The 26,853-nt window shown below is 47.3% G+C and overlaps 1 protein-coding gene across 4 annotated transcripts in view; it reads right to left on the bottom strand.

Moving 5' to 3' along the window:
* The window catches only part of TULP1 (TUB like protein 1), a 767,520-nt gene that overhangs the window by 405,898 nt on the left and 334,769 nt on the right, over window positions 1–26,853 (bottom strand). For all 4 annotated transcript variants that reach the window (XM_069633446.1, XM_069633445.1, XM_069633447.1 and 1 more), the window contains one exon: window positions 2,973–3,113. In XM_069633446.1, coding sequence (XP_069489547.1) covers window positions 2,973–3,113 — 141 coding nt within the window. The remainder of the gene's footprint in view (window positions 1–2,972; window positions 3,114–26,853) is intronic.

Here is a 26,853-nt window from a genome sequence, read left to right as displayed (position 1 = left end):
GCCAGGGTTCTCTCCTCACAGTTTATTGATGTAAATGAGACTCCACCATGTCTTGGGTGGATCCGAGGAGGGCGACCACCCTAAGCAGTGATCTAACAGTACTATTGCACCCCGGCAGTGTGAGCAACCCCTAGAAGCATACTGTTGATGCCGTAAAGCTGTAGCAGTGCGAGCATTCCTCCTGTAGTACCCCACCACCCCTGTACTGCTCTCGGAGTGTGAGATTCCTACAGCAGTGCACGCCACTACGGAACCACACTAGTGTGAGCTTTCTTCAGAAGTACAATGCCATAGGCCAAGGCAGTGTGAGAGCCACCCCCTCACCCCACTCCCTGACCCAGACCCAGTAGGCCCCATGGACTACACAGCAGAATGAGATCTCCCCAGCATTGCCCTGTCAATGCTATAGCAGTGTTAGCCTCCTCCTAAAGTACACTGCCAGTGCCATAGGCCCCGCAGTGTGAGCCCTCACCCAGACCCAGTAGGCGCTATGGACTGCAGCAGAATGAGATCTCTCCAGCATTGCCCTGGCAATGCTATAGCAGTGTTAGCCTCACCCTGAAGTACACTGCCAGTGCCATAGTCCCCAGTAGTGTGAGCCCCCACCCAGACCCAGTAGGCGCTATGGACTACAGCAGAATGAGAGCTCTCCAGCATTGCCCTGTCAATGCTATAGCAGTGTTAGCCTCCTCCTCAAGTACACTGTCAGTGCCATAGGCCCCGCAGTGTGAGCCCCCCACCCAGACCCAGTAGGCCCTATGGACTACACAGCAGAATGAAAGCTCTCCAGCATTGCCCTGTCAATGCTATAACAGTGCTAGCTTCCTCCTCAAGTACACTGCCAGTGCCATAGGCCCCGGCAGTGTGAGCCCCCCACACAGACCCAGTAGGTGCTATGGACTACACAGCACAATGAGATCTCTCCAGCATTGCCCTGTCAATGCTATAGCAGTGTTAGCTTCCTCCTCAAGTACACTGTCAGTGCCATAGGCCCCGGCAGTGTGAGCCCCCCCCCCACACAGACCCAGTAGGTGCTATGGACTACAGCAGTATGAGATCTCTCCAGCAATGCCCTGTCAATGCTATAGCAGTGTTAGCCTCCTCCTAAAGTACACTGCCAGTGCCATAGGCCCCGCAGTGTGAGCCCTCACCCAGACCCAGTAGGCGCTATGGACTGCAGCAGAATGAGATCTCTCCAGCATTGCCCTGGCAATGCTATAGCACTGTTAGCCTCACCCTGAAGTACACTGCCAGTGCCATAGTCCCCGGTAGTGTGAGCCCCCACCCACACCCAGTAGGCGCTATGGACTACAGCAGAATGAGAGCTCTCCAGCATTGCCCTGTCAATGCTATAGCAGTGTTAGCCTCCTCCTCAAGTACACTGTCAGTGCCATAGGCCCCGCAGTGTGAGCCCCCCACCCAGACCCAGTAGGCCCTATGGACTACACAGCAGAATGAGAGCTCTCCAGCATTGCCCTGTCAATGCTATAGCAGTGTTAGCTTCCTCCTCAAGTACACTGCCAGTGCCATAGGCCCCGGCAGTGTGAGCCCCCCACACATACCCAGTAGGCGCTATGGACTACACAGCAGAATGAGATCTCTCCAGCATTGCTCTGTCAATGCTATAGCAGTGTTAGCTTCCTCCTCAAGTACACTGTCAGTGCCATAGGCCCCGGCAGTGTGAGCCCCCCCCACACAGACCCAGTAGGTGCTATGGACTACAGCAGTATGAGATCTCTCCAGCAATGCCCTGTCAATGCTATAGCAGTGTTAGCCTCACCCTGAAGTACACTGTCAGTGCCATAGGCCCCGGCAGTGTGAGCCCCCCACACATACCCAGTAGGCGCTATGGACTACACAGCAGAATGAGATCTCTCCAGCATTGCTCTGTCAATGCTATAGCAGTGTTAGCTTCCTCCTCAAGTACACTGTCAGTGCCATAGGCCCCGGCAGTGTGAGCACCCCCCACCCAGGCCCAGTAGGTGCTATGGACTACAGCAGTATGAGATCTCTCCAGCAAGGGTGATGTTCTCTGAGGGTCACTGAGGGGATACTCCCGATCATCCTAATAGGTTAGGCTCTCTTTGGGGGTAACTAGGGTTGAGGTTATGTAAGGGTCACTGAGGTGATACTCACCCGTGACTGTAATGGGTGAGGCTCTCTTGTGGTACCTAGGGGTGATGTTCTCTGGGGGTCACTGAGGGGATACTCCTGATCATCCTAATAGGTTAGGCTCTCTTTGGGAGTAACTAGGATTGAGGTTCTGTTAGGGTCACTGAGGTGATACTCACTCGTGACCCTAATGGGTGAGGCTCTTTTGTGGTACCTAGGGGGTGATGTTGTCTGAGGGTCAGTAAGGTTGAAGTTCACTGAGATCGGTATTTGAGATGGTTCATTATGTTGAGGAGGAGTTTTCTCTGACGGTCACTAGCATTGATATTCTGTGAGGGTTAATCTGGATGTGAATCCAGGAGGGTCTCTAGAATCGGGATTCCAGAGGTTTGGTTATCAAAAGTTCAGGCATAGAGAGTTGCTCTTCTGAGAGTCACTGGGATGAGGTTTTCTTAGAGTCAGTATGATTTAGGCTCCCCAAGACTCACTAGGGCTAGGTTCTCTGATAGCAACTAAGGACATGGTTCTCATTGGGTCACCAGGGGAGGACTTCTCGCAGGGACACTGGTGATGGGGTACGTTGACGGTCCTTAGGGACTAGGATTTCTGAGGGTGACTAGAGGTGTGGGTTTCAGGAGAACAAGAGGTGAGGCTCTCTGATGTTCACAAGGTCTGAAGTTTAATCAGGGCATAGGGGGACATAGGAAGTCCTAAACGGGCCACTAGTGGCGAGGATTCAGAGTGAGCTAGTCTCCATGGCGACTGAATACGGACTAATCCCAGTAGCCATCAGATAGGGCGAGGGTGATTGAGAGGGGAGCGTGTGGCGCTCTGCTTGGCGACTGTACAAGAGACTGTACCTTCTTTTTTCTTGGAGTTCTTTTCCACATTGAAGTGGGATGCCGGGCTTTCCTTCTTCTTGGGCTCCTTGACAAACTTGGAGTAAGGGTCTTTTTCACTCTCCGCCTTCTCTCCTTTCTTCTTTTTCACTTTCTTCCCATCTGAAAAGTGAAGTAAACAAAAGGGGGAGATGTTATGCATAGTTGAATTAAACATCACTTATTTCTAGGAGCCATGATAGCCTGCAGTCAGGCTCGAATTGAGAAGTTGTGTTTGCTGCTTTCTGAAGTCTGAAAGTTCAATTCCGCATCCCCTTTTGTACACATGAAAACAAACCATCCTAGAACATCGCCCACTTCAAATTCTGATGATTACAATTCCTTTGGTGTCCATCAAAGGGATCATACTGTGCCAACCATGGATTTGCAGAGAAATAGCTCTGGGCAGTCCAAGCTCAGCAACCAGAAAGCAGCTGTGGCACTGTCACCATAGATGAAGAGCCTCACCAGACTGCACACAAATAAAGAACAACTCCAAACACCAGCAGAATCCGGCACTTCTCAGATGTCTTAGATCCGAACTTGAGTGATACCGCAGGAGTACCTCGAATCCCTTTGAGGTGACTCAAGTCTTAACGAGTATAAATATGATACCACTGCATATACACATCACTTCGACAGAAGTGTTTGGGGTTACTGCTGACTGAAGAGTACCCCTTTCTAAAGACATTGAAGGGGATACAAATGCCTACTGCCTGTGAACATCTCAAAGGTACCACTGCTCGAAGTCATCAAACAGGACAGAAATAGCTTGCAGTATCTCAAGCTTACCACTGCTTACCGACGTTGAATAATACCTTAACATCTGGCTTGCTAAGGAGGATAATGCAGCTACAAAATCTCTCCACAAACGTTGATGCGCTTCCCCTCAAACAGTTGTTTAACAGACTTGTCTACGATGCTGGACACAACCTGGATAGCTTTTTCTGCATTAAACACTCCACTGGAACTTGTTCGCCAGCCCCCTTCCCTTTGTGAGACCAGCTTTCTATCCCATTAAAGATCCAGCACTCGCAAATTCCTCCTAAGGACCCCCAACACTGTGGAACAGCTCACAGCATTCTAATGACATGTCAAAACCGAAACTCAGATCTGAACGAGCGATGACCAACTCAGCGATATTGTCAGGATCCTACGCACTTGCCACCCAGCACCACTACATGCGTGCATTCAGAGAGTCTGTTTATGGCATAATTTTGAAGTTAAAACCTACAAATTGCCCGTGCATTCATTTACTTGTTTTACAGCTGCAGGTTTTGACCAATCTAATTTCATGTTCCATGCCGGGTTTTGGGTTAAACATGCATTCGTGTACATGTATGCTGTCCAAGAGGCAGAGGGCTGGAGGAGGCATTCTAAGTACATTTGTTTGCAGCAAGTTACTAAGAGCTGTAGAGGTCCTGATTGCATTCACCTGTTCCAAGCCACTGCAAGCTAGGCTGGCGAGGCCTTCCTTACGATCCACTGCTGCAGGCTACTGAGGCCGGAGCTGGGCTTCATTGAACACAGCTGCCTGAGACTGCAGTCAGCTCCTCCCTGTTGGGCTGTTGGCTGTGAGAGCCTTTATAAGCTCACTTTGAACAGAATCAGTTGTTCAGTCAACTGCTTCCCCTGAGAGTTTGCGCTTTTGTGCTCCTGTGGCCAGTTTTTGCACCTTTCCCGAATATCCTCATTTTGGCATTGGAATCCTGTTTGTTGTTGCAGCTTTGCAGCACCCTTTCCAGTTTACTTTAGCAGTTTGCCTTCTTTTGAACCTTTCCCTCGATTTCCAGCTTTTGACTTCTGAAACCTTGTCCTGTTTTGCTGTTAAAGATATTCAGTTCTTTACTGATATCTTTTCTGCTTTTCTCTAAACACCCCGTTTTCTCTACGCATTTCTGCTTCACAGACTTGTCCTGTGTCTGCCTAGCTTATCTCTCTTTCTGTCTGCAATCCATGTCTCTTGAAGGTTTCCTTTTTGTTCCTTACATGCGATATAACCATTCTTCAGTTCTAGTGCCTGTTCTTAAGTACTATGAGTTCCCTGAACCCCTCGTATTCGCTGTGTTAGTAGCGACATATCTTGTCTGAGTCCTTTGCCTTGTGTAGTCTGATATCCCAGCCTCTTCTTTGTACTGTGTTTCTCTATCCTTTTCTGTACCTGGTTATTTCTTTCAGCACTGCTTTCCGTCTGTATTACATCTTCTGTTGTGCCTCCGCTCGGTTTACAGTGTGACGTCTGACTTGGTCTCCGTTCAGATCAGATAAGGGAAAGACTTCTGCTGCCTTCGTCTTGTCCGTTAGAGTCGGCTCTATGTAATTTCAGAGACAACTTTTTCAGAGAGGTATTTTTCAGCTATAACAGAGAAAAAAACATCAATTTCTTTTTTCTATTTGGGGTGTCCCCGCCATACCCTCTGTTTCCCTATGTGTTTAACCCCACCAAAACCCCCTCCCCACCCATTTTTACCCCTTACACCACCCCACCCCACCTCACATATATATTTTTTAAAATGTTCAATATGTTTTCTCTGTTATAGTTTTGCTGAAAAATACCTCTGTTTTGTATTCTCTGAAATCACTGGATACCGTTGGAGTCTTACCTGCCTCAGTATATGGTCTCCAGTTTTACCCTTACATTGAGCACAACAGTCTCTTTGGCACGCCTAACTCACGACGCTGCTGTATGACAGATGTTAAGAGTATTCTACTGGTACCGATCCCACAGGCTTTCCCTAATCCCTGAAGACCCCTGATCATATTCCAGCACACCCTTCATTCTGATCAATCTGTGTTGCCCAGTATATTTGCTTGTCTTTGCTTTCTCGTTCTCTTTACTTACAGCCAGCTCCTGCCCCATGCAGTGCTGTGAATACCTGTCTCAACTCAGATCAGCTTGGTGTGTTGCCTGTTTCTGTTATATGCTAGCATTGCCTGTGGAATCCCCCCTATTCTGCAGTACATACTCTGGGATATAGCTTTTGCCCTGTGCTCTCCGGCCAGACTCCTGACAGATAGTCACAACTGGATAAACAGCAGCCTGGATAGTTTATCACCGAAAAGCCCTCAAGGCTTCACAAAAGAAACACGTCTCCAAATAGCTTATGTTGAAGGAGAATCGCGTCAAACAGTAAAAGCAGAAACTTGCGAGAATCTGCAGAAGAAGCAACCTCCCAACATACAAACAGGCATCGCATCTGCAATTAAGTACTACAGAGCCAGGCCATCAAAAAGCCTGCTACACACACTGCATCGAATCAGCGCAATAAGGTCAGAAGGATTTCATCCAAGAATCCAAGAATGGTGCAGCCTGTCAAATTACCCAAGAACTCTGTCTGCCCGTTAGAACGTCCTTCGGCAACAAAATGTATCAAACCCCAAACCAACTAGAACGGAAAGGACCAGCAGTGCTCCAGCCAACTAGGCATGTAAGCCAGAGATTGTTTTACACCGTCAATAATGGCTGTTCACCCTTTTAACACCTAGGGCTTGCTTTCTATGGTCCACATTTTCAAAACTAAAACCAAGCAGTGGTAGCAAATGTTGTCAAAAAAACAATACATTGTTGATTTCTTTATTGGTTAACGGTTTTATGGTTGTAACTCTGTTTTAAATGTTCACATATATTTTTTGTGGTTTGAATTACAGAGGCGTCCCAAATGAAAGTTGTTCATGATTGGAATTGGGGAAGGCAAGCCTTTATAAAACACCTGCCTTACTAGCTCTTCTCAACACCTCCATTGAGCAGGGGACTGTCCCACTGGCCTTCAAAACAGCATTTTTTAAACCTCTCTGTAAAAAAAAATGCCCGACTCTAAACACCCAGCTAATTACCGCCCAATCCCTAAAACGCATTTGATTGGAAAAATTCTCAAGAAATTCATCCATCAACAGCTGCAGGAATATGTCAACATCAACAACAACCTCCATGAATCACAGCACGGTTTCGGCCAATAACATGGAGAGAATCCACCTTTCCTCGATTTAAGACAATGACTCTACCAATGCATGCCTCCTTCTGGACATAATTGCCACAATCAGTTTATAAGATACTAATAAAAACACTAGGGACGGTGGGGTGATGGGAATCGACTTATGCTGCACCCTAGCCTTCCTCGCTCTCAGAACAGAAGCAACAGTCATCTTCCTGGTTCCGGCTTCCTGCCATGCAGAGTACCTCAATGCACCAGCCTCTCGCCTCTTCCCTTCAACGTATACCTCACCCTCCTCCCAGATCTCATCAGCAACATGCACCTAATTTGCCTCAACTACACAGACGTCACACACACTGTTTGTAAAGTCACCAACAATAAGCATACCTGAACTCAACACATGTCTTGCAGACTTCCCAGCCCTGTGCTGTGTTTTGCATTTTACCTATCTGCAACCCCTTATTGACTTTCACAACCTTGCTGTGTTTTGCACTTTACCTACCAGCAACCACTGATTGACTTTCACAACCTTGCTGTGTTTTGCACTTTACCCACCTGCAATCACTGATTGACTCATTGATTGACATTCGCAACCTTGCTGTGTTCTGAATTTTACCTATCTGCAACCACTGTTTGACTTTCGCAACCTTGCTATGTTTTGCATTTTACCTACCTGCAACAACTGATTGACACTTCGCAACCTTGCTTTGTTTTGCATTTTACCTACCTGCAACCACTGGATTGACTTTCGCAACCTTGCTGTGTTTTGCATTTGACCTACCTTCAACCACTGGATTGACTTTAACATCCTTGCTTTGTTTTGCATTTGACTTACCTGCAACCACTGGATTGACGTTTCGAGGCTTGTGCTGTGTTTTACGTTGTTTAACCTTGAGGAGATACTTGATGTAGCCCCTGCACCATGAGGTGAGGCTTTCCCAAGTTGTGCACGCACTCTTCATTCCAGCCTTGTGCTGTGCTCGAATGTGCTCACTTACACTTAATGTACCCTTCTCCTTCCTCTCTCATTATGTATTTCTCCCTCTCTTGCACAACCCCTCCTCCCCGCCTTAACCCTCTCGCCTTCATTTCATGTCATAGCACTTGCACGATCTGAATGTCTCAAGGCCTAGCAGGAATGCTTTGTTTTGTTTCCTTCACCCTTGTTCCGACCCTCCCATCACACCCCATCCTCCCCCTCCCCCCCTTTCATTTCATGTTATAGCACTTGCATGATCTGAATGTCTCAAGCCCTAGTAGGGACGTTTTTGTTGTTTTTCTGCATCCCTGCCCTCCCACCCCCCTTTTTGTCTTGATGCGCCTCGAAACACCTTGTGATGTAGAGGCACATTATAAATAACCAATAAATACAATAAACATAAATAAATAGAAGCACGTGTAACGGTCATCATAAGGAGATGCTTCTTCCAACTCTGCACCTTACGATGAAGCATGTCCTACATGAACTTTACGCACAGGTCCATGGCAGCTACTCACTGGTGCTGCCTAAACTGAATTAACCCACCAACCTTTACCTAGGGCTCCCAAGATATCTACTCAACAGATTACAAAGATCCCAGAATGCATCAGGAGGATTACCCCCAAGACTAAATAGTGCCCGATCAAAAAGAGGATCCATCACGCCTCCCACCATAGGGCCGTGTATCCATATGGTATGAAATGATATGGCATTTATAACGCACCTATGCACAAGCGTTTCAAGGCGCGACGAGGCAAGGGATGGGGAACAGAGGGAAGACAGACAACGAACGATCTTACTATGCCAGGTGACATTGAGATTGCATAAGTGCAAGGGGAGGGGCAAACGTGTGGAGGGGAGGGGGCAATGCAGTACATGGGAACGACAGGTAAATAAATAGAATAAATATGCAATAAGTAATACTGCAGCCAGCTGGTGGCAGTGCAGGGTAAGTGCAGACATCAGGAATCAAGTGCTGGAAGGGGGCTGTAGGGATACAGAAAACAGTCCCCAAGTGCAGGGGGAGCCAGGGAGGCAGTGCAGGGGTGCAGCTGGCATGTGGCGGGACCTGGGCCCAAGATCAGAGGGTAGCCAGGTGACCAGTGCAGTTTCAGCTGGGAGTTCCGCAGGGGAGAAGCAGAGAGAAAGCAGAAGCAAAGAGGAAGGTTTTGAGGTGCTTCCAGAACTGGAGATGGTTCTCCTCATGCTTCAGGGAGGAATGGAGGATGTTCCAGAGGGAGGCCCCAGCTGAAGAAAGAGATCTACCACTAAATCGTTGCTTGGAGAAGCGACTGACCCCGAGGGAGTTGATGGCGGATATGCGAAGAGCTTGAGAAGGAAGATATTTAGGAAGAGCGAGTTGAAGGTATTGAGGCTCCAAGCCCCAGAAGGCCTTGTGGACAATGCAGAGGGTTTGGAACTTTAACCTTGAAGCCACTGGGAGCCAGTGCAGAGATGTCAGTCCTGGAGAGATACGATCCCTGGGCTTGAGGCCAAGGACAAGTCTTGCAGTCCTGTTCTGGATTAGTTGCAGAGGGCAAAGAGTAGAACCAGGCAGATTTAGAAATAGGCTGTTGCAGTAGTCCAGCCTAGAGTAAACCAGAGCTCTGGAGACAGTGAGCTTCTGGGGGAAGGAAAGGAAAGGAAGAATACCTCTGAGGAGGTGCAGCTGGTAGTGTGACTTCTTAGAGACGTCAGAGATGTGAGGAGAGAAGGAGAGTGTAGAGTCGAAGGTGACACTGAGGATTTTAGGCTCACAGGTGGGAGCAGGGAGAGGGCCAAGAGAGGCCGGCCAGAGACTAACAGGAAAGGAGGGAGCAGCTGTGCCGATGAGGAGAATAGGGGTACCACTGCTTGCAGACATCGAAAAGGAGAGAAATGACTGGTGGTTTCTCAAGGATACCACTGCTTGTAGACAGCAAAAAGGGGAGAAATGACTGGTGGTTTCTCAGGGATACCACTGCTTGCAGACATCGAAAAGGCGAGAAATGACTGGTGGTTTCTCAAGGATACCACTGCTTGTAGACATCAAAAAGGGGAGAAATGACTGGTGGTTTCTCAAGGGTACCGCTGCTAGCAGACATCAAAAAGGAGAGAAATAGCAGGTGGTCTCTCAGGGGTACCACTGCTTGCAGACATCAAAAAGGGGAGAAATGACTGGTGGTTTCTCAAGGATACCACTGCTTGTAGACATCAAAAAGGGGAGAAATGACTGGTGGTTTCTCAGGGGTACCACAGCTTGCAGACATCGAAAAGGGGAGAAATGACTGGTGGTTTCTCAAGGATACCACTGCTTGTAGACATCAAAAAGGGGAGAAATGACTGGTGGTTTCTCAGGGGTACAATTGCTTGCAGACATCAAAAAGAAGATACATGACTGGTGGTTTCTCAGGGGTACCACTGCTTACAGACATCGAAAAGGAGAGAAATGACTGGTGGTTTCTCAGGGGTACCACTGCTTGCAGACATCAAAAAGGTGATAATTGACTGGTGGTTTCTCAGGGGTACCACTGCTTGCAGGCATCAAAAAGGAGATACATGACTGGTGGTTTCTCAGGGGTACCACTGCTTGCAGACATCGAAAAGGAGAGAAATGACTAGTGGTTTCTCAAGGATACCACTGCTTGCAGACATCACAAAAGGATAGCAATGTCTCATGGTTTCTCAAGGATAGCACTGCTTGCAGACATCAAAAAGGGGAGAAATGACTGGTGGTTTCTCAGGGGTACCACTGCTTCCAGACATCAAAAAGGAGAGAAATAACCAGTGGTTTCTCAGGGGTACCACTACTTGCAGACATCGAAAAGGAGAGAAATGACCGGTGGTTTCTCAAGGATACCACTGCTTGCAGACTTCAAAAAGGGGAGAAATGACTGGGGGGTTCTCAGGGGTACCACTGCTTGCAGACATCAAAAAGAAGATACATGACTGGTGGTTTCTCAGGGGTACCACTGCTTGTAGACATCGAAAAGGTGATAAATCACGGGTAGTTTCCCAGGGGTACCACTGCTTGCAGACATCAAAAAGGAGATAAATGACTAGTGGTTTCTCAGGGGTACCATTGCTTGCAGACATCAAAAAGGAGATACATGACTGGTGGTTTCACAGGGGTACCACTGCTTGCAGACATCAAAAAGGGGATACATGACTGGTGGTGTCCCAGGGGTACCACTGCTTCCAGACTTAAAAAAGGGGATAAATGACTGGTGGTTTCTCAGGGGTATCACTGCTTGCAGACATCAAAAAGGGGAGAAATGACTGGTGGTTTCTCAGGGGTACCACTGCTTCCAGACATCAAAAAAGAGAGCAATGGCTGGTGGTTTCCCACGGGTACCACTGCTTGCAGACATCAAAAAGGAGAGAAATGACTGGTGGTGTCCCAGGGGTACCACTGCTTGTAGACATCAAAAAGGGGATAAATGACTGGCGGTTTCTCAGGGGTATCACTGTTTGCAGACATCAAAAAGGAGATACATGACTGGTAGCTTCTTAGGGGTACCACTGCTTGCAGACATCAAAAAGGAGAGCAATGGCTGGTGGTTTCTCAGGGGTGCCACTGCTTGCAGAAATCAAAAAGGAGATACATGACTGGTGGTTTCTCAGTGGTACCAATGCTTGTAGACATCAAACAGGAGATAAATGATTCCAAGATGGCTGTCGGAGTGGAAACACCATGAAGAGGTGCTCTCCACCCCCATCGGCTCAGAAAGCTAGAATAAATGCCAAAAAAACCCTCAACAGGCAACAACAGGCATATACAGGGAGCAGGAGCAAGGGTCTCATCAACCAGACACTGTGGCAGACCCACTGCACAATGCCAGACGCGGCGCACATCAGCCATAAGGATCACATCGGAAGGGGGAGAAACAGCCACCGTGCCTGTAGTACGAGCCGCGGGCACAACCCGGACTCGGCACGCTCACAATCACCAGCAGAGGCTCCCATCCTGTACTCGCACATCAGCAGAGACAGACCCGCAGAGAAAGCACATCTGAAGCAATACCAGGCAGCAGAGGGAAGAGCGGCCAATGATCCACCGGCCCAGAAGTGCACAGATAATCACCTACAAGAAGATCCGCCCGGAGAGGCATGGGCCGCCTTAAAAAAGGGTCCGGGCAGTTATGCGAGCAACTACAGGCAGAAGAATATCTCACCCAGGAAAGTTTCCGGCAAGTCTCCCGGGCAGCAAAATGAAACCAACAGTTTCCCCACTGCAGGACCCTGCAACATACCAACGTGGAATCCACGGCGCACCAGAGGCAGAAGCGGAGAGCGCTGCAGCAACCTCTGCTCTCCAGAGGTGAAGCGGGGAACCAATCAAGGCAGGTCCACCCGGGTGAACTCGGACCATTCCATTAAGGGCCGGGCCGTGAAACGAGACCGGGAAGGAGATCGAGACAACTACCCACAACAATGATAGCAGTAAGCTGCCATCCCGCCCCCGCCCTCTAAAATCGCAACAAGGCCTCAGCCTACCCAGAGGGGATACACAGAGACCTGCACCCCAAAGCACCGCCTCCAACATGATCACGCTCTCAAGGGGAGCGGAGGAACAACTTCAGAGGACCCCAACAGACCCCCTATAGAACCACCGACTAAACTAATCAGGGAGGGGCTGGAAGACCACAGCCCAGAACACAAACTCCCTACCAATCTCAGTAGAGGCAAGAAGCCATCACAGCTAAAAAGGACAAAATAGGCAAGGTCAAGGTACCAACACCAAGACAGAGGTGGGGGACCGAGCTCATATTAGGGGCCCAGGCAGTGCAAGAGCTGCAGAAGGATGGGAGAAGAGTTCACGGACACTGCAGGCAAGGCCCTTCAAACTCTGGCCCAGCCACCGCAAAGAACCAAGGGAAGTAAACCACAAACAAAACCCAGAGAAGGGAAAGGACCAACTCCCTTGCAACCCGGTCCTTGTCTGCACCTCAAGACAAGATGTTGAAAAACAGAGGGAAAGAAACCCAGGCCCCCGCGAAAGGAAACAAAGAGACCCACGAAGGGGCAATACAGAAAATGTGGAGGAAGGACGGGGGAGCCAACCTGTCACCGACCAGGAGGCAGACCGGGAGGAAGAGGAGACCCATCTAGAGGAGAATCAGGAGGAGCAAAGGGTCACACAAAAATTCCTTGAATACTGCTTTCAAAACTTTGGGGACAGGATGGCGAGCATGATTCAATCTCAATTAGACAAAATGAGAGAGGACTTCACGGGGGCACTAAAGTAAGTGAAGGGAAACCTGCAAATGCTGGAAGCGAGAGTGGACACAAATGAGAAAGCCCTGCAAGAGATGGCCGATGACTCTCACAAAATTGAAGACCTGATGGAACACTTAGCTAGGGTTACACACAACTTGGAGATCCAAACCGAGGACCTGGAAAAGAGATCGAAGAGGGCAAAACATCAGAATTAAGGCAATGCCCGAGGCAGTGGGAGACGCTGAGCTACCACAGACAGTTAAACACATTTTCGCAGACCTAGTGGACGCAGCGGACCCAGCCGAAATCCTGGTGGACCGGATCCACAGAGTGGGGCCAAAAAGAAACAAACCTGGTGCAAGACCAAGTGACGTCCTGGTAGCCATGCACGAGTACACTCAAAGAGCAAAGATCCTACCCGCCGTCAGATAAACAAATGATCTTAACTTCAATGGCTCCACCATACAACTATATCAAGACCTCTCCTAGACCACACTCACAAAGAGACGAATGATTCCCCGATAGTGCAGGATCTAATGAAATGAGGCATCAAATACAAATGGACCTTTCCTTTCGGCCTCGTATTCAAGTTCGAGAGCAGGCATAGAAGTTGACCCAGCCTGCAGCGAGACTCAGGGTCTTATAAAGGAACAACCAAAAAGAAAGGCGTGGATTACAATGGACTACCCAAGAATCAAAAAAGCAAGAAAGAGAAAAGCAAGAGAAAGAAAGGGGTCCCGAGCAGCCTAAGCCATACACCAGAGAAGACTCCACAGGAAAATGAATCCCCAGAAAGGGGCTCCACCACATAACAGCAAATTTGGGGGAACAAGTTTGGAGCAAAGAAGTATCCAGGGAGGAGAAACACAAAGCAAAGCAGTGGGGGAGGGAATGAAGGAGGGACTCTTAGTAACGACACATGGGTCGGGGAAGACCTGCAAGGGGGAGCGCTACGCTAGGGAGGGAGGGGACTCAACCCCCGTAGAGGAGAATTGGGTGGGGCCAGAGGCTGGTTGAGCCATACCAGGGAGGGGAGGTGGAGGGAGGGAGGGGGGGAAGAGGCAATGCGGGAACCAGGTCCTGAACTAACCAAGCACGCCCATAACCCAAAGCAAACAACTAAGAAACCTGTGAGCAATGGTTAAGGAAATGACACTAAAAATGATATCTCTGAACATTAAAGGCCTAAACTCGCCAATAAAAAGGAAGAAATTAGAACACTTTCTGTCAAGGGAGAACCCAGATCTAGTCACCCTACAGGAAACCCACATACAAGGGAGAGATAAACATAAGATAAGACTACAGGGATATAACCAAAATCCAACAATCAAATAACCAGGCGAAGAAAGGGGAACTTTAATCGCAGTGAAAAACAATCTAGACCTCAGGACGATAGATGTCAGCTGTTAGGAAGAATTCTCATTTTATGGCTAATTTCCCTCACCTAGTGAGTCCTCCAGCAGCTTTGCTGGACTTCTGGAGTTTCTTTTCTTTCACTTGGTAAGAGTGTGAGATTTTCCCCCCACTCTTAACCATGTTTTGCCGTGTGTCTTTTACCTGTTTTTGTGATTGTGAACTCTGGGGTACACCACTTCAGTAGTCTCCTTCTTTTGTGTGTTACACAGCACCTTCAGTGCAGTGACACAGGGTTGTCTTTTAGACTTCCCACTGACTCCATTTCTGGGGCTGACTACAGTCCCCCAGAAAAGGGAAAAGTTGCCATTGACTTTACTTAGTCATTTAACCACAGATCCAGTACACCCCATCTTACATGGAGTACTGGAAAGGGTTACTCCTTAACCCTTTTTATCTGTACCTCCTAGAGCATTGTTTCACTCTTTTAACATTTAGACTTGGTTGGTGGCAGTGGTATCTACCCTAACTTTTCTACCGCGATTATATTAGATAAACGTGGTATTGTTTTAGGCTATTATATTAGCCTCGAACTTACACCCGCTTGACCAAATACTTTTTCTTTTGGCTCCGGTCGGGTTTATTCGCCATTTCTTTTTGTTAAAGTCCTTCTTGTGTTTTACTTTGCGCGGCAAACCAGGTTTGCCTTCTTTGTTCACCGTCTTTTGGCAGGCTTCTGCTCAGAAGCCCTCCTCCAGGCGCCTGGGTGTCCAGGTGTGCTGAATGTGGGTGTAGTCACCCCCTGCACAGGGAATCCTAGGAAACCCAAGTCGCACTTTGCCATGATTGGCTGAGGTAGTTGTCCGGGCCGGACAACCCCCCTGAGCGTGATTGACAGACAGGCTGTGTGAATGGGGGATTTTCTCATAAAAGGCAGGTCTCTTGGGCTAGAAGTCAGAGAGTCGCCACTGGAACTACAAGGAACCGAAGAGAAGCGGAAAAGAAGACGGCTGCTGCAACTACCGCGTCCCGGTGAAGCCCTGCTGCAGTCCTGAGCTATCTACCCTTCGACGACCAGAGAAGATCCAGTCCGGAGTCTTCTTCCCTAGAGCTTGGTGGGGATAACCAGCTCATCTTCCACAGCCAGAGGATCCTTTTCTTGGTCGCACCGAAGCTCCAGGAACCGTGGGTCTGCAGGAAACCAACTGGAACAACTGCCAGGGCACCAGCTTCTCCATTGAATAAGGTACTGTGTTCTGCTTGAGGAATTAGGGTGAATCCCTTTTCTTCATCTCCAAGGCTTGCCCTTGTCTTCCCTCCTTCTTATAACTTTAGCTTCCTCTGTTGACAATATCTCAGTACTCCTGGCAATGTTGAATCTCGAACTGTCCGACTGTGTGATCCTCAACAACAGGAACCCGGTTCTACTTGACACTGGCTCCGGCCTATTGACTCTTGAATTTCCGTCAAAGAGTGTTCTCTGATTCTGTCTGCCTTGACAAAGTATTGCCTATGATTTTTTCCCCCAACTCTCTCTGGTTAACCCAGGTGCTAAGTGTGTTTTTGCCCCGGTAACAATTCTTGCCGCGGATACGCGTTTCTTTAGTAAGACCGAACTGTCATTACTGTCAAAAAGTGATCGCAAGTGTATTCCCGGTAACGTCTTTTGTTTTGCAACACTGGACCGTTAATTCACAAGGTACTTACCTTGAGTTAGAGTTTACCAAAGTGAATTGGTTGGTTGTAGTATATTTTACGTGTGGTTTTGAATTAATAGAAGTGTTGTGTTTATAACCAATGGTTTAAAAATAAATGTACTTATATTTTTCTACCTGAAACCTAGAGTCAGTGTTTGCTTGAGTCACAGTAATTGTGGTCCCTTTGTGTAATCTCTGCTACTGCTCTTATACTCTTGAGATAAGCCTGGCTGCTCCGCTACTGCTACCACTTTAACATAGTAGTACAGGCTTGTACCAAAGGTAAAACTTGTATTGCCACCTGTAGTCTTAATTGTGCGTAGTGGTCCCTAAGGGCACTGCACAGGATTCTGACTAACCTCAGCAAAGACACTAAAGGGAGGTTCATCTCAATACTCCTCCAGTGGATAGGGGAAATAATTATGCTGGCCTCCATCTATGCCCCCAATACTCGACAGGACCATTTTATTTAATAATCGCTACAAAAACCAGAGAGGTTTGCTAAGGGGAAAATAATTCTCACAGGCGACTTTAATTTAGCATGGGACCCAGAAAGGGACAGGAGCGCTAGAATATCTTATTCCCACAATAATCCCTCCACAGAACTGCGGGAAAAGATGGACAATCTGTCATTGGTAGACACCTGGAAGAAAAGAGAGGAGATGCCAGAGGCTATACCTTCTACTCCCATGTACACAGGTCAGCATCGAGACTAGATTACATCTGGGTATCTAGATCCCTATTAGGGCTAGTGGCGGAAGTGGAGGTGGGAGCGATAACCCTATCTGACCACACCCCTATCACACTGAAAATTTAAAATTACTAAACATCTCGGGGCTATGGAGATGGAAATACCGGGCATACATCTTTAAAGAAGAGACTATGAAAGGGGAACTAAGGGAGAGGATGGAGAACTTCTTCCAAACCAACGAGAGTCAGGAAGTAAGCAAACTTCTGATATGGGACGCTTTCAAGGCCACCATTCGGGGGAAAATAATAGCGATAAAAGCACAGAGAGGCAGAGAATGCTGACCACTAGGGGAGGACCTAGAGGCCAAACTGAAGGTAATTATGCTTAAGATGGCATCGGGGCAAACAGGGGAAATAAGAAGGTAGTACAGGGCAATCAGAGGCCAACTTGAAATCATACAAGCAAGTAGAGCAGAACGCTCCCTAATGCACCTTAGACAGAAATGTTAATGTTAAAGGACATTTGTACCGCGCACTATCACCACCGGAGTGGTCCCCTGGCGCTCTGGTGGCTCTGAAAGAGGAGGGGGGTTGAGTTAGTGGGAGGAAGCAGGAAAAGTGCAAGAGAGCAGTAATGTGCTGTTGTCGGCCTCAGCCCTGTGGGTCCATTGGCTGGGCCTGGGGTGTTTGCGGTCGGTAGTCGTTGTGTACTGTTGTGCGAGTCTATGTGTGTTTTTGTTTTGTTGTTGCAATGTAGTGAAGTTTGTGCAGTTTGTTTTTCTGTAGGTTTTGGTTGTGTTTGGTTTGGAGTTTGAGAGGTGTATGCAGAGGGGAAATTGTTAGTGGAGTTGGTTAGTTTGCATCTCTATCCTGAATTGAGGCGCTCGGCTTGCGTAGTCTCCCCTGATGCGCCTCGGTCCTGATCTGGGTCTGTCTGGCATACAAGGTTCCTTACTCCTCTGGCCCCCAGCTCTATCATGCTCTCTCATAGCCCCCCGTCCTCCCTTCGTACTCCTGTGGGCAGTGCACCTGCCAATGTCAACATCTCAGGTAGTGTGGTGATTGCCAATATCTCGACAATTCCACAACACTGTGGTACCTGGTGGTAACTAAGGGGCGGGCGGAGATGTTGGTGGGATTGGCTGGGGTAGTTGACTCGGTCTCTGTGCGTGTCGTCTGTGTTCGAGTCTATCCGGTGTCACCCGTCCAGGTTCAGTGGGAGCTTCCCTGTCGGTTTGGGGTTGTCCGTGTACTTTCCAGTTTAGTCATCCTTTTTCCTGTTTCGGTTTTCAGTTTTAGTCTGTGGTGTTGAAGAGCCAGATTTTTAGTGATTTCATGAATTTTAGGTGATCTTCGGTGTTTCTTATTTCTTTAGGGATGTTGTTCCAGGTTTTTGCGGCTAAGTGGTAGAAGGAGCTGCCTCCAAGTTTTTTCTTAAGGTATGGTTTGAGTTCCAGGCGGATTTCGTTGCTTAATCTGAAGGGTCTCGTTGGTTTGTAGACTGTTATTTTCTTTTATAGGAATTCTGCTCCTTGTCTGCTGATTTCCCTGTGCGTTATGCACATTGTTTTGAAGGTGATGCGATGTTTTACTGGGAGCAAGTGTAGTGTTTTTAGGGCTGGAGTTATGTGGTCTCTTCTGGATAGTTTGAGGAGTAGTCTTGCTGCTGCATTTTGGATCCGTTGCAGTTTCTTCAGGAGGTATTCTGGTATTCCGAGGTAGAGGCTGTTTGCACAGTCGATTCTTGACACGATTAGGGCGACGATAATGAGTGTTTTGTGCGTGAAGGAGAGGAAAGGTATAATTCTTCTTGCCGTGTGGAGGAGGAAAAAGCATTTCTTCACTGTTGCATTTATTTGTGGTTCTAAGGTGAGGGTGTTGTCCATTAGGACTCCCAGATTTTTTACTACCTTCGATGGTGCTGGTGCGTTTCCCATTTCCGTAGGCCACGGGATGGTGGTTTCGTTCTCTTGGTCTTTGGATACGATCATGATTTCTGTCTTTCCAGGGTTGATGTTCAGGTTGTTGGCATCCATCCAGTTGAAGACTTCTTTTAGACAGTCGATTAGGGTTGAATGGTCGGCATCGGTGTCTTTGATTTTGTTGATGATTTGAGTGTCATCTGCGTAGTTGTAACATGTAATGTTGTATTTTTTTTAATATTCTGATGACCGGAGTCTAATAGATGTTGAAATATAGTGGAGATAGTGAGGATCCTTGTGGCACTCCACAGTCGTTAACTCGTGGAGTGGATTTGAAAGGATTAATCCATACGGTTTCTGTCCTGTCGGCTACGAATGATTTGGTCCAGAGTAGTGCTGTGTCTGTTATGCCTATGTCTTCTAGTCTTTTGGTCAGAGTGTCGTGGCTAACTGTGTCAAAGGCTGAGGGGAGGTCGAGCAGAATAAAGGCTGAGGTAGTGTTTAAGTCTGCGTTAGTTTTGAGGTCGTCCCAGATGGATAGTAGTGCTGTTTCCGTTCCTCTTGCTGGTCTGAAACCGACTTGAGCTTGGTCCAGCAGGTGGTGTTGTTCTACGTGTTCTTGGGTTAGTTTATATACATAGGTTTCTAGAAGTTTTGCTGGGTAGGGGATGTTAGAGACCGGCCTGTAGTTGGAGAGGTCTTCTACGTCACCACATGGCTTGATGTATGCTGATTTGAAGATCCTCGGTACAGTCCCTGTTGCTAGTGATAGATTTAGAAGGTTTCTGTAGTGTTCTGCTGGTGATTCTTGCGCGAGGATTGATTTGTAGATGTCTGGGGGACAGGGGTCCATGGGTGATCCAGCTTTCTTGCTTCGTTTTACCAGCATTGCGAATGCCTCTGCTGATATTTCAGGAAAGCTTTGGAGTTTGTGCTGTGGTTCCGTGTTAGGTTCGTTGGGTTGTATGTTGTGGTTGGTTGGTCTCTTTTGTATGGTTTGTCAGATGGCATAGATTTTTTTTTTGAAGTGGTCTGCCAGGTCGTTGCATAGTTTTTCTGAGGGGGTTGGGGTGTTATCAGAGACTGGTGGGTTTCTCCTTTCTTCAATGATGCTAAACATTTCTTTTTGTGTGTTGGTGGCATTGTTGATTCTGTCATCGTAATGTCTTCTCTTCGCCTTTTGAATTTCCTTCTTGTATGCGCGGATTTGTTTCTGGTACAGTGTTTTTTTCCCTGGGTTGTATTCTTTCCTCCATTCCAGTTCCATCTTTTTGTTTTCCTTTTTCATGGTCTTTAATAGTGGGGTGAACCATTTAGCCATTGCTCTTTCTTTTGATGGGGTGAACGGTTTTTCTGGGGCGATCTTGTCTATTGTATCTGCAATCCATTTGTGTAGTATCTCTGCTTTCCCATCTAGGTCAGCTAGCTCTAGTTCTGTAGTTGAGGGTTTGGTTAATTCCAGTTGTTCGAATAGGTTGCTTTCTTTGACGTGTTTCCAGTTTCTTTTGGTGGTGGTTGTGACTTTCGGATGTTGGATGTAGACTTGAGTAGGCAGAGTGATCACGAATGGGATGATGAGATGGTCGCTCCACAGTATTTGTATTGGTGGTGCCATGGTGATGAGTTTTTCTTTGGCGAAAATTGCGTCTAGGGTGTGTCCTGCCAAGTGCCTTGCTCCTTTCACTAGTTGTCGTAGTTTCATGGTGCTGAGTTGTTCAATCAGTGAGTTTTGGGAGTTGGCGTGGCTGTCTTCAAACCAGATGTTGAAGTCCCCAGGATGATTAGGTGTTCGTGGTTGATGGCTAAGTTGGTGATGGCTTCTATGAAGTTGTCGACGAATGTTGCATCATATGTCGGCGGTCTGTACACCAGGATGAATGTGATGTTGGTTTTTGGGCTCGCTGTTAGGTGTATTACCATGGTTTCGCAGTTGAGGATGTTGAGTGGTCCGTCAGTTTTTATTTTCAGGTGTTCTTTGAATGCTATTGCGATGCCTCCTCCTTTTTAGATTTTTCTGCTTATTTGCAGGCATTTGAAGTTGGTTGGAAGGTAGCTTTGGAGTGTGATTTTATAGTTGTCGTCCAGCCATGTTTCTGTGATGAACAGGATGTCAATGCTGTTGTTGTCGAGCAGGTCGAAGATCTCTGTTGAGTGTTTTGACATGGATCTTGCGTTTATTAGATTGCAGTGAAGTTTGGAGATGTTGTTTGGTTTGGACTTTCTTGTTGAGGTCGTCTTCTGATCGGTGTTGAGGTTTCCTTCATGGTCGATCTCTTGTTGGGCTGTGGATTTCGGGGTCTCAGCGTCTTCAAAGAGTTCTTCTAGGTTCTGTCTTGTTTTTTTTTTGTTTTCATCGGGTTCGTCTTCCAGGAGTTGTGGTTGTTGATTGGAAGTTCCTCTTGCTTTGGTGATGTAGGGTGTTATCGCGTCAGTCATCTGTTTGTTGTTTGTGTTGTTCATCCTTCTTCTACTTGGTTGTGTTAGGTTGTTTGATGTTGCTGCTTCTAACGTTGGGTTGGATTGCTGTGGTGGCCAGTTGCCAGCGAGGTATGGAGTTAGGTAGAGGGATTTGTCTCTTCTCTCAGTGTTGGTTCGATTTGTGTTCCTGTCTGTGGAGGTCCATTCTATAGTTGTCGTTCTTAGTTGCTGTTCTCGAGTGTTTGTTCTTTCTTCTCTTCGTCTTTTCCTTGGAATGGGTCGTTTGCGCGGCATTATAAGATTGAGAGTTGTTTAGTCCTTGTTTGGTGATGTCCAGTTGGTCCTGCTTTGGTCTGGTTGTCTTGTGGTGTAGTGGCGGGTGTGGGGGGTGTCCACTACTAGTTTGGGCTCCGTCTGTAGGTGGTATTCCAGCTGAAGTTGGCGACTCGTTCAGTCGCTGTCCTTGGAGGGGAAGGGGAGGTGGTTAAGGGTTATTTAGTTGGGTGTTATCGGTGGCTCTCTTTACTGTCCGTCTCCCTGAGCGCGGTTCACCGTGGTGAGCAGGCTATGTGGGTTTGGGAAGGGTATCTGCTGGTTGAAGAGTGGCTTGGTCGGGCGCAGCTTGGACTTGCGCTTTGTGATGCGAGAGGCCCTAGTCAGAGTGACACTCCACAGTAATTCACTGGTGGTTTTAGTCTCACTTGAGAGTGCCCTAAATTTGCGAGTGAGCTAGATTTGAGAGTGAGCTAAATTTGAGACACCTGTACAGTGGGAGAGAGGCCTATCAATGTGATCTAGATAACACAAATGCATTTTGGGCCCAGATGCCCTGCTAAGTTTGAGACACCTGTATAGTGGGAGAGAGGTCTATCAATGCAGTTTGGAAATCACACAATGCAATTTGGGCACAGAAATACTACATTAAAGCGAACAAAGCAGACAGACTCCTAGCAAGGATGCTGAGGAAAGAATAAAGGACTATCCTAAAGATCAGGATGCCCAGGGGGGAAGTGAGAGCAGAACAAACATCCATTAAGAGGGAATTCATGAAATTCTATGGGAATCTCTACAAAACAGACAACCCAGAGAAACAGTTATATTACCTGGAAAACTGAAGATTACCTAAAATATCTGCCCAAGAAAGGGCAGACCTAGAGAAAGAAAGCACCAAGGAGGACGTCTGCAGAGTGATTGCCTCACTCGCAGCCAATAAAGCTCCGGGTCCAGACAGCTTTAGGTCAGACTTTTATAAAACATACAAGGAAGGCCTAGTCCCTCGTTTGGCCTCCCTGTTCAATACATTTGGGGTAGGGGAAAGGATATCACCCTCAATCGAGCAGGCAAAAGTCATATTGCTGCCCAAACCAGGGAAGAACCCGACACTATGCGGCTCATACAGGCAGATAACGCTCATCAACACAGATGCTAAGAGCTTCACTAAAATCCCAGCAAACCGCCTAGAACTCCTCTTCCCCAAATCTATAGACCCTGACCAGTGAAGCTTTATACAAGGCAGACAGACATATGATAACACCCGAAGAATCGCCCACATCATAGAAAAAGTCAATAAATCACACACACCGACCTTAATGGTCGTACTGGATGCGGAAAAAGCCTTTGACAGGGTACAGTGGCAATTTTTATACCACACCATGTACAAAATGGGGTTTTGAGAAGCCTTTATGTCCAAAATAGCTGCTAACTACCAAAACCCTTCCTTACACTTGTTAATAAATGGAGACCTACCCGACCCGGTGGCAGTAACAAGAGGAACAAAACAGGGCTGCCTCCTATTCCTGCTTCTTTATGCCATCCATCTAGAACCCCTCCTGAGTACAATCAGAGCCTAAAAGGAGATAGAGGGAGTCAGTCCTCTTTGGGGGTTGGGAACACAAGGTGGCAGCTTTCGCAGGCGACATGCTGCTGACAATAACTAACCCAGGGGGATCCCTACATGCAATAGATCAGGTGCTGGTCCAGCTCGGAGAGGTCACGGACCTAAATATAAACAGAAACAAATCCGAAATACTGAACCTGACTACACCCTCAGAAAGGGAGCGGAAGCTGAAATCCAGATTTACATCCATATGGGCCCACAACAATATAAAATACTTGGGAATTTATACCACCAAATACATACACCAACAATTCACAGCCAACTATCCCCCCTCCCCTATTGGCATCCATTAAGAATATGCTTCACAACTGGGGTGCTCTGACCATCTGCTGGATGGCCAGAATCAACTTTCCTGAAAATGGTCCTACTACCAAAATTGCTCTACGTGTTCATGGCCCTTCCCACAAAAGTCCCTATATCATGCTTCTGGGCAATTCACAAACACACGAAGGCCTTCACCTGGGACAGCAAGAAACCAAGATTCTCAAATAAGTTGATGCTGTTACCCAGGTACAGTGGGGGGGGAACCTGACTTCAAACCCTACTACCATGCAGCACAGATCAAAGTCATGAGGGACTGGTCAAGGGACGACCGTGAGAAAAAGTGGAGAGAAATTCACAGGGCAGTGGTGGGAACAAACCTAGAGGAAGTCCTATGGATACCCAGGGAAGATAGACTACGTAACATGTATTGTAGCGAAATCCCTGTTAGGGAACACATGTCCCAAGGCGGCAAAGCGATACAAACTCGCCACATTCCCGTCACCCCTCACTCCTATCTTCAGGAACCCACAATTCACGCCAGGTGTGCCTGGGTACGGATTTGACATATGGCAGGAAGGGGGATGCCACAAGTTACGAGATGTGTTTGAGGGAAGAGAGATAAAAACCTTCCCCCAATGCATACATGACTTTGCAGTTGGAGAAGGAGAAAGAGTTCACTACGCCCAATTGAGATATTGGACTCAAGACCTGAAAGTAAAAGAGGCAGCAGCAGGAGAACTGACCCCATTCGAAAAATGTGACACCACTAATACAGGGGGAAAGCACCTCGTGGGGGTGCTACACAGCCTGATCAAAGAAGGGGAGGTATCAGGGGAGAGACGCTTCATGGCCAGCTGGGAAAGGGAAACGGCCCAACCAATAAGCATGGAACAATGGATAGGTCTTTGGATAAACATCCCCTAACTGGCACAGTCAATACAGATACAGGAAATCTGGACAAAGATGATGTACCAATGGCATCTCATCCGTGTTAGACTGTCTAAATTCTACCCATCATCTAAGCTCTGCTGGAGGGGTTTTGGGGGAGGAGGGAATTGGAATCATATATGATGGCAATGCCCGAAAGTCCAACCATTCTGTGGTTTGATTCAAGAAGCGGTAAAAGAAATACTAGGTGTGGAGGAGAAGGAAAACCGTGACTTATTCATAATGGGCCTTGGTGGGGAACTGGAAAACCTGCCCACAAAAGCTCAACTCAAAGTCTATGTGATCCTGGTGATGGCCAGGACCCTGATAGTAGCCCGTAAATAGAAATCAAAGGAAGTGCCTATGGAGCATGAATGTATAGGGAAGATATGGAACTTAGTAGCCATGGAAAGGGTAACATACTCTCTCTGGGGAGACCATTAGAAATTCCTTATGGACTGGGACCTAGTGAGGTAATTCCTTATGAAGGACTCCAGAAACATTTGATGCCCAAGGAGAATGAAAGCAATGGGAGTCATCTGAAAGCCCCTCCCCAGCGGTCACAGAGATGTCAACAAAACAACAGAAAGGGGAGGAAGGCGGGAACTAACAAAGACACAGAAAGATGGAGGACGGGCCATAGACTGACATTAAGAGAAGCGGGGGATAAACTGTTCACTAAGGGAGCAAAGGGGATGGGGTGGATAACATGAGGAAGTGGAATAGAACAATCATGACCTGGGACAGGGAGGAGGGAGTTGGGGGCGAAGAGAGGTTTTGTTAACTGTTAGTTTTTCTTTTATAATCTGTATGAACAAAATGCCAATAAAAAACTTAAATGGAAAAAAGGAGATACTTGACTGATGGTTTCTCAGGGGTACTACTGCTTACAGACATCAAAAAGGAGATACATTACTGGTGGTTTCTCAGGGGTACTACTGCTTACAGACATCAAAAAGGAGATACATTACTGGTGGTTTCTCAGGGGTACTACTGCTTACAGACATCAAAAAGGAGATACATTACTGGTGGTTTCTCAGGGGTACCACTGCTTACAGACATCAAAAAGGAGATACATTACTGGTGGTTTCTCAGGGGTACCACTGCTTACAGACATCAAAAAGGAGATACATTACTGGTGGTTTCTCAGGGGTACCACTGCTTACAGACATCAAAAAGGAGATACATTACTGGTGGTTTCTCAGGGGTACCACTGCTTACAGACATCAAAAAGGAGATACATTACTGGTGGTTTCTCAGGGGTACTACTGCTTACAGACATCAAAAAGGAGATACATTACTGGTGGTTTCTCAGGGGTACCACTGCTTACAGACATCAAAAAGGAGATACATTACTGGTGGTTTCTCAGGGGTACCACTGCTTACAGACATCAAAAAGGAGATACATTACTGGTGGTTTCTCAGGGGTACCACTGCTTACAGACATCAAAAAGGAGATACATTACTGGTGGTTTCTCAGGGGTACCACTGCTTACACACATCAAAAAGGAAAGAAATGACTGGTGGTTTCCCAAGAGTGCCACTGCTTACAGACAACAAAAAGGAAATAAATGACTCGTGGTTTCCCAAGAGTGCCACTGCTTACAGACAACAAAAAGGAAATAAATGACTCGTGGTTTCCCAAGAGTGCCACTGCTTACAGACAACAAAAAGGAAATAAATGACTGGCGGTTTCCCAAGAGTGCCACTACTGACAGAGATGAAAGAGGGCAGAAATCACAGGCAACGTTGTACTGACATGTTGAGTATTAATTATACCAAGAGGGTTTTGGGGGGAATGGTACATATGCATCTAACAACATAACTAATCGAAGAGGTAAATAAGGGCTCCAACTACTTTGATAACATGGAGAATAATGAACAACGGCAGAAGATATCCAACATTCCATGTGGTATATGTAATTCATAGTACAAGGTCCCTCTTCTGAACATACAGGTCCCTCTGTTTACATGCATTTCAAGGCCAACATTGCAGAGGTTCTGGGCTTTATCCATTTTCCACCTATGTCCAGTTAGGTTACATGTTCTCCTGTATAACTCTGGGTTCCCACTTATTACAACTATGAAAACTCAAGGGCATAGTTACTTATTTTGTATCCTTCCAGGTCATTTGGACTGCAACTCCCATGATCCTTCCACCCTGACTATGCTGGCCTGAGCTGATATGAGGTGAAGTGCAAAGAACATCATGCATGCAACACACACACAAGAAATCAAATAATGACTGCACACTGGATGAACGCTTCCAAATAGATTTCCAACTAGGAAACCTCAGGGAAGCATTTCCATTTTCTTTCATTTGTATGTAAAATTTCTGGAGACCAATTGTATGTTAATTTGATCAGCCCACCACCCAGCCAGAACCCAGTGTGGGTGTCCACCCACCAGACTGGACACATCCAACTGATTTCCTCAGCACCACACCTACCGCTAGAAAGCAGCTACCATGCAACAACCACACCAGCTGCACACATATCCGGTGCACCCACGCACCATACGACACTCTCTCTCTCCACTGACTCCGGAGGGCGTTCAACCTACAAGCGCTTTGAGATCATACCAAT

The sequence above is a fragment of the Ambystoma mexicanum genome, chromosome 13, assembly GCF_040938575.1.
Source record: "Ambystoma mexicanum isolate Mex_15411 chromosome 13, UKY_AmexF1_1, whole genome shotgun sequence".
Classification (NCBI taxonomy): Eukaryota; Metazoa; Chordata; class Amphibia; order Caudata; family Ambystomatidae; genus Ambystoma; species Ambystoma mexicanum.
The sequence above is the reverse complement of the archived record's forward strand: the minus strand, read 5'-3'. Positions and strand labels throughout refer to the sequence as shown.